At 34.5% G+C, this 7,861-nt stretch overlaps 1 protein-coding gene across 1 annotated transcript; it reads left to right on the forward strand.

Annotated features, from left to right (window-relative positions):
* The first annotated feature begins 827 nt into the window (after window positions 1-827).
* On the forward strand, window positions 828-4,691 carry LOC107596401 (leucine-rich repeat neuronal protein 4-like). Its single transcript, XM_016287121.1, has 2 exons — window positions 828-940; window positions 3,831-4,691. Exon 2 carries the CDS (start codon window positions 3,838-3,840, stop codon window positions 4,558-4,560), a length of 723 nt encoding a protein of 240 aa, XP_016142607.1. The 5' UTR covers window positions 828-940; window positions 3,831-3,837; the 3' UTR covers window positions 4,561-4,691.
* The last annotated feature ends 3,170 nt before the right edge of the window (window positions 4,692-7,861 follow it).

The following is a 7,861-nucleotide window of genomic DNA, read 5'->3' on the forward strand; positions in this document are numbered from 1 at the left end:
AATTGATTAAATCAGTTTTATTTTAGTATCACTTATACTATTATAGATTTTGTTAATATTTTGAACTAGATTTTATTTGAAAAAAAATTTTCAGGTAAATGAATTAATTTTTTAGGTAAAGTTTTGGTCACTAACGGAAATAAAAGAAAAAATGTTTAAAATAAAAAGTACTAAAATTAAAAAAAAAAATTAAAGAAAAATTCTATTTTAAAAAATATATAAAAATGGCAAAAATACATAAAAACTTAAACTAAAATTAAAATGGAAACAGAAAATATAAAAATGTATATTCAAATATTAATAAAATACTGTAATAGTATCTGAATAGTACTAAAATAATATTGTAGCTGCAGTGATATTTAGATACTGTTAGTAATTTGGTAGAATTCAGAGATAAAATTATGTATTAAAAATGTTTTAAATTTTTAAATATATTATATCTTATTTCATTTCATGAAGTTCAAGTTTTTTAAATTTTTGTTTTAGTTTTAGTTAACTATAATAATAACCCTGACACGCCTGCACGTACATGCACAGGACGGGACACCCAGATGAGTTCCAGCATGTCTCCTGTTGCTCCTGCTGGAGAGATTAACATGCAGAGCAGCACAGAACTCAGTGGGACTCGCAAACAAACTTGAAAGGAGCTGAGAGAGAGAGAAGTGGGGAGGGGGGATAGCATTGAGGGCTGAAGAGAGTCCTGGAGTGAAAATCAACACGGCAAGATGGAGATGTTGCAAGCCAAAAAGAGTGAAGCAGGAGGTTGGGAGGCCGACAGATGGGTGAGGGGGTGTACAGAGGGAGGGACTTCAGTGGAAAGAAAAAAGGGAAGGTGAAGGAGAAGAATGCATTAGACTGAGAGAAAATAAACCAGAAGTCTGCTGGAGAGAAGATCTCATTCAAGACGTGAGCAGAACCCATTCAGACTGCTTTCAAACAGGTATGCTGATCATTTTTACTACAGTTTTACTTACGCTGAGGCTACAGGTTGCCATGATGATCAGTATAATAGGAACTGTAATAGTGCACTAATAGCGTGTTATTTTACGACGGGAACCACCCAAAAACGACTGTAAAACTTTAATAAATCTTGGAATAATGGATAATTCTAAATAAATAGCCTATATCCAAAGTAATCAGTGTACCATTAAATCTTTTTGATTATGTAATCAATTGTATAATTTTTTTTTTATACTTACATTTTTTTGTAACAATAGCCAATGTTATACTAGTTTTTCCAAAATATTTTAATTAGTTTTTATTTTTGTGTTTTCTGTTCATTTTTTTCTGTTCATTTTAATTTAAATATCTACGTCAAAATTTTATTTTTAAAGTGCCCCATATGGATTTTTGAAAATGACCTTTCATTCAGTTTGTAGCTAACACAGCTCTAAGTGAATGAAAACATCCTGCAAAGTTTTAAATCTGAAAGTGCACCGTGTATAAAGTTATTGTCTCTCAAAAGAAAGCGTCGACTCTGAATCATTGAAACAAGTCCCAAGCAGTTTCATGTTGACGTCAACATGAAATATTAGCATATTGCCCGCCTACTTGTTGGTCTTTTCGCGTTGGTCTGAATGAAAATTTTAATTAATTCTTTGCGACTACACTCTTAAAAATAAAGGTGCTTCACGATGCCATAGAAGAACCTTTTTGTCTAAATGGTTCCATAAAGAACCTTTAACATCTGAAGAACCTTTCTGTTCCACAATAGGTTATTTGTGGCGAAAGAAGGTTTTTCAGATTATAAAAAGGTAAGAAAGAGATGGTTCTTTAAAGAACCTTTGACTGAATGGTTCTTTGTGGAACCAAAAATGGTTCTTCTATGGCATCGCTTGAAGAACCTTTTGAAGCACCTTTATTTTTAAGAGTGTAGGTGCCGCTTTTGGAGCTTTTCCCCGGTTTTCTGCGCTCACAAATGCTGCTTTATCAGGCATACAGGCAAGATTAAATTAAAATGGGACCAATCACCGCAGATTAGTGTCACGCAAAGGAGGGGTTTGAAAAAATTAATCGTTAAACGAATCGTTTCAGAGTCTTTGAGCAAATAAGGTAAAAATAAATGCATATTATAAGACGATGAAAGTGTTTTTTGACCTTGCATGCATGTCAACCTGTTGTTGGGGACTCCCAAAACCAAAATATGAACCTTTCATTATCCATAATAGGTGGACATTAATTCAGTGTGTTACTTACCATTTCTTTGTAATTGTGAAATTTTCTATCAAATTCTGAGTGAAAATTGTTTCTACACATTTTTTTAGTGAAGTTAAAGTAAATGAAAATGAGAAATGTAGCTGAAATAAAAAAAAAATTACAATTAAATTAAACTTTATATTATATTAATTTCATATTATTCATTTAACATTTTTTGTATTTAAAGTATAAATTTGTTTTAATGGTTTTAACTTTAATAACCCTGGCAATAACTATAACAATATCTAGATTCATTGTTTTTGCCCATGTATAACTGAGTGATTGTCAGGGTGATGTTAAGATGTTATGAGCTGTTTTTAGCGTGTTGTTATGAGTGTTGCTAAGTCATAAGAGTTAATGCTCAACTCTCTATTCTGGTTTATACATATGGTCTGGGTCTCTCCTTCAGCGACAGTCTGTGGGTTTATTTCACCTATTTTGTCACACCAGGTAAAAATTGTTAGTCTGATCACTTAATATCACCAGTAACTTTTTTGTTGTTGCTGATCCAAGTGTGTATCTTTATTCAATGTGAATTATTAGCAAGCTGGCATCAGTCAGGGGGCCGGGACTTCTCATTCCCTTTATGGCTTAGTCAGGTTCCCACAGTAACTGTCAGGCGATGCCATGAAGTTCATTCCACTGCGATGTGTATGAGCAGGGCCCAGTGTGTGTCCTGCGTTAAAAATACATCCTCATGTTTAGTTTGACTTTAATTCTCTCCCGAAGGAACATTCAGGCTGTTTGTTTGTTCATGCACAGAGAGAAACTGTTGAAAAACTGGTGGAAACAGTTTAAGGTGAACATGAAATGACGTTCGTCACAGGGTTATTATTGTTAACTAAAAGCATAAACAAAATGTTACTTTAAATAAAATAAATGTTAATTGAAATAAAATACCTTTTTTATTATTATTTCTGTTATTTGCCAAAGCAACTTGATTTACTAAAATAACTAAAAATAAAATAAAAATTAATGAATACACTATAGACATATTACTAATAAAACTAATAAAAATGGGGGAGAAAAATACAAGAAAATTACTAAAGCTTTAACTAAATAAAAATGTATTCAAAATAATAACAAAAACTATAATAGTATCTCAATGAAAATAAAATAACACTGATAAAATAATATTTTATTTCTGTATTTTTGTGTATTTCTTTAAAAACATCCTTAAAAAACTTCAAATAAAAAAGAATGTATAATGATAATGAGACCAGTTTTCAGAGAATATATCTACAATTTAAGTGTTTAATTTTTTGTTCTTGTTGTATACATATATATATATATATATATATATATACACATAACCACAATTTTTTTTATTTATGTTTAAAACAAGAAAAAAAGTGTTTAGGAAAAGCAAGAAAAATACACTTTATTCAAGTTCAATTCATTTTTTTTTCTTTGTAAAAAAAGAATATGACATTTGGTAGGGAGCTGAAAAGACATTACATTTTGCAATAACATACAACAACGGATCGTTCAGAAGAGCAGGAGCTTGTATTAAGCACTTGACAGGGTCCTTTTTTATCTTATGTTCTTTCATTTGTTCTTATGTCTTGTTTAATTATGTTATGAATGAGTGGAGCTGCTAAGATGAACTTTAACTGTAACTTTATTTGTTTCAGGATCAAGATGTTGCCGGTGTCACCCTTCATGTCCCTGCTCCTCCTGTGTGTGATGGGGTCCGTCTGCACCACATCTGTCAGTCCGTCACTGCATCGGCCTCCTCTCACACGTGTTCGCATTATCGAAGTCGAGGACGACTACGATGAAGAAAGTTCAAAGACGACGCTGTCGCCAGGGGTCACGACCTCTCGTGTGATCCGTCGACCTTGTGATTATGACCCCTGTGCCGTTCAAATGACCCCTTGCGAAAAGATTTCAGCCCAGACGGGCTGCCTCTGTCCTGGGTTGACGGGGCCAGAGAAGAGACCCGAGGCTCCTGAGCTCCGGGAGGTGAAGCTGGACGGATCCGGCGAAGTGTCTGTGCATTGGTGTGCTCCTCGCTCCACCGTCACCTATTATGAAGTCACACTGAAAGATGGAAACAAGCAGCTGGTTTTCGGAGAATATTTCAGAAATGGTGCCGTACCCGGGCTGAAAGTCGGGGAGACGGTGTGTGTGGCAGCTGGGAATAAAGTGGGAGTCAGCGAGAAGTCGTGTGCACGATATGAGCCGCCACAACCTGACCAGGCAGCTCTGAGCGCAGGGATCATCGCGGGGAGCATCGGCTTCCTGCTGCTGCTTTCAGCGCTCGCTGTTATACTGTGGAGACGAAGGTCGTGTCAAAAAGGCAGGAAGGGAGACGCCGAGGGCCTCGGAAATCCTTCATACACCAATGATGGAGCACTGTGATAGGAAAACAAATGCATGGAGAATGAAACAAGTTGCAAAGAGACTGAGTTTTGTACAAGTGCGCTATTGGTCAAAAGACTGGAATAATAAAGATTTTTTTAATGTTTTTGAAAAAAGTCTCTTCTTCTCACCAAGGCTGCATTTGTTTGATCTAAAATACAGTAAAAACGTGAAATATTTTTACAATTTAAAATAACTGTTTTCTATTTAAGCATATTTTAAAATGTTATTTATTCCTGTGATGAAAAGTAAAATTTTCAGCATCATTACTCCAGGCTTCAGAAATCATTCTAATATGCTGATTTGCTGCTCAAGAAACATTTCTGATTATTATCAATGTTAAAAACAGTTGTGCTGCTTCATATTTGTGACCCTGGACCACAAAACCAGTCAAATTTGAGATTTATACATCATCTGAAAGCTGAATAAATAAGCTTTCCATTGATGTATGGTTTGTTATGATAGGACCATACTTGGCCGAGATACAATTATTTGAAAATCTGGAATCTGAGGGTACAAAAAAAATCTAAAAACTGAGAATCGCCTTTAAAGTTGTCCAAATGAAGTCCTTAGCAATGCATATTACTAATCAAAAATTTTTAAGTTTTAATATATTTACAGTAGGAAATTTACAAAATATCTTCATGGAACATGATCTTTACTTAATGTCCTAATGATCTTTGCCATAAAAGAAAAATCAATAATTTTGACCCATACATTGTATTTTTGGCTACTGCTACAAATATACCCCAGCGACTGGTTTTGTGGTCCAGGGTCACATTTGTGTGGAAACCATGATACATTTTATTTTTTAGGATTCTTTGATGAATAGAAAGTTCAAAAACAGCATTAATTGAAAAAATATTTTTAAAAAAATCGTAATTATTCCAAACTTTTGACCTGCAGTGTATATAGTGCACCTGACTGAAAATAATGCTCTCTGTTTTAGGTTCACTACTAAACTGCTGTGATTGGTTCTGAATTATTTTTTTTGCGAGATTGTGAGTGGTTTGAATGTTTAAAGTCAGCATGGAATCAAATCTGTTTACTTCCATAATTCATATTAGTGCTCTTAATGTGAACGATTCATTAATGCACATTAGTCCAACAAATCTCTCATCAAAAAAATCATCGCTCCACTTCTGAAATTACTTTCCAAAAAGCTTTTTCAAAAGTGAGTGCATTCAAATATGAAACACTCATCACATCAATTCCTGATGGACAAAATCAGTCCTGTGGTTCATTTGATTGTTTTCACTTCACAATATAGAAGCAACATGTGTTTTGATCATTTTATGCTGACTTTATCACTACTAATGGTTCTGCAGCACTTAGGAAGCCTGGAGCTTCGTAGACAGGGTTTTACAAAGTATCTGTTGTACAGCTACTTTTACTTAGAGAGTACGTGTAACTATTTTAAAGATGATTGATAATGTTTTAACAATAAAGATGCATTTACTTGACTGAGTTTATTTTGTATTCATTCATGCATGAATGCATGCTTATTTATAAAACTGACTGTTACCCAAATTGAAGAAGTGGTTGCTCTTGCAGTGTAGTTGTTACGTATGCTGCCTATTGAAATGAGTAAAGTGACTATCTCGTAACATGGAAGGAACTACGCCTAATCTGATGCAGTGGTATCATTGGGCAATGATGAATCAAGCACTCATAACAGATTCAAAATTGGTTATTTTCCATCCAGCTTTGTCAATCACTCATTCTTGCTACTTACTAATCTCAGTTTATTGCTGTTATATGAGAGATATTTGCCTCCAGCGCAGACACAGAGTGTTGTTTTCTTGGCAAACAGGAGTGGTATTTATTACTCAGAAGTCATAGCATAGGCAAGTATGATAAATAATACATCATAAAAATAACTATAACCCCAAATAAGCAAATATATGAAAGTGAAATGTAAGCTTTTCACCATTAATACTTTCAGGATGATCATATAAAGAAAAATAATAGCTTGTAAAAAGTGGTCACTGATGCTTTTGTCAATAGTCAATAGTGTAATAATTTCAGCCCAAAACCTGGTTGCACTGGTCTGGATGTCCGGGCCATGACTTAAATCAGACATGTAAGGCAACAGACTGGTCAAATTAGTCAATCTGTATGGTGCAATTATTTATGTTTTGTCACACACACTAATGAAATTCCTCTGTTGTGTTAAGTAAATTCCTCTTTTTGTCTTCTGAATGTAGCCTACATCTTATCCGTTGGTTAAATAAAATAAATTGTAATAATTTCAGGAGACATTCTTGCCCTCTGCACACAGAAACAAAGTACACAGATTTGAGTTTAACTGGATCACAGGGCAAAAAGAGGGTTAATTTCCAAAACATTCCTTACACACCATGGGACCAGGAGGGAATGTTGTACAATCATTGTTAGACTTTGCTGTAATTTTACAGTTACTTACCGCAAAAAAGCCCTGTAAACTACCATATATATGTTTTACGGTTAACTACTGTAATATGCACTGAATTATGGGTATTTTAATGCCATTTACAGTAATTTACTGTATATGGGAATTTGTGGTACTTTACTGTTTGCTCAAAAGCAGTAGTCCTACTGTAAATTGTTCTGCAGATGAAAAACATGAATCTGCATTCTCAATATAATGTCTGGGTAAGCACAAGTGTGGTGAAATAAATGCATTTTTAAAATGATAATACAATACATAAACTTTGCTTACACCCCACAAAATTTACATTTTATTCGCGCGCAAAGCCCACGCAACAACCTGGCAGAGGTTATATAAACTGAGGCTTGTGTCTGGCGCGCGCATAATGGGTAGGCCTATATGTCGCACGCTCTCTCTCTCGTAAATGTTTAGGCCAGTGCATATACCAGAGGGAAAAAAATATATACAAGTAAAATTATAATCAATTAATTCAAGAAAGAAAATGTATTCTTTATTATGGCTTCTTGCTTGTTAATAGAAGCAAGGTCTAATCAAAGTCAGTGTTCTCTTAAAGGTGCTGTATGTAAGTTTTTGACTCTACTAAAGCATAAAAATGCCATAATATGTTTGCAGATATTTAAGAAACATGCTAAGTTAACATACTTGTTTATCTGAAAAACAATGCTACAGTCAGTTATTCTCCTTTGAATTGTGTTTCGGCACCCCGGGTTGCCAGTTGCCGGAAAATACAGCGTATTTCATTTCATTCATCGTCAAGTGCGCTCGTTCCTGTTGTGTGGTCAATCTGGCAACCTGCGTTTGCGTCAAGTCTGAGGAGGAGGGGCCGGGTGCAAAAAACCCTCTCCAATATTTTGAATTTGGACTGCAATA

This window comes from Sinocyclocheilus grahami, unplaced genomic scaffold (genome assembly GCF_001515645.1).
Source record: "Sinocyclocheilus grahami isolate Dianchi unplaced genomic scaffold, SAMN03320097.WGS_v1.1 scaffold218.1, whole genome shotgun sequence".
In the NCBI taxonomy this organism is placed as follows: domain Eukaryota; kingdom Metazoa; phylum Chordata; class Actinopteri; order Cypriniformes; family Cyprinidae; genus Sinocyclocheilus; species Sinocyclocheilus grahami.

What these genes read in the sequence shown, in the direction of transcription:
- LOC107596401 (XM_016287121.1), top strand. Translation starts at nt 3,838, where the DNA reads ATGTTGCCGGTGTCACCCTTCATGTCCCTGCTCCTCCTGTGTGTGATG.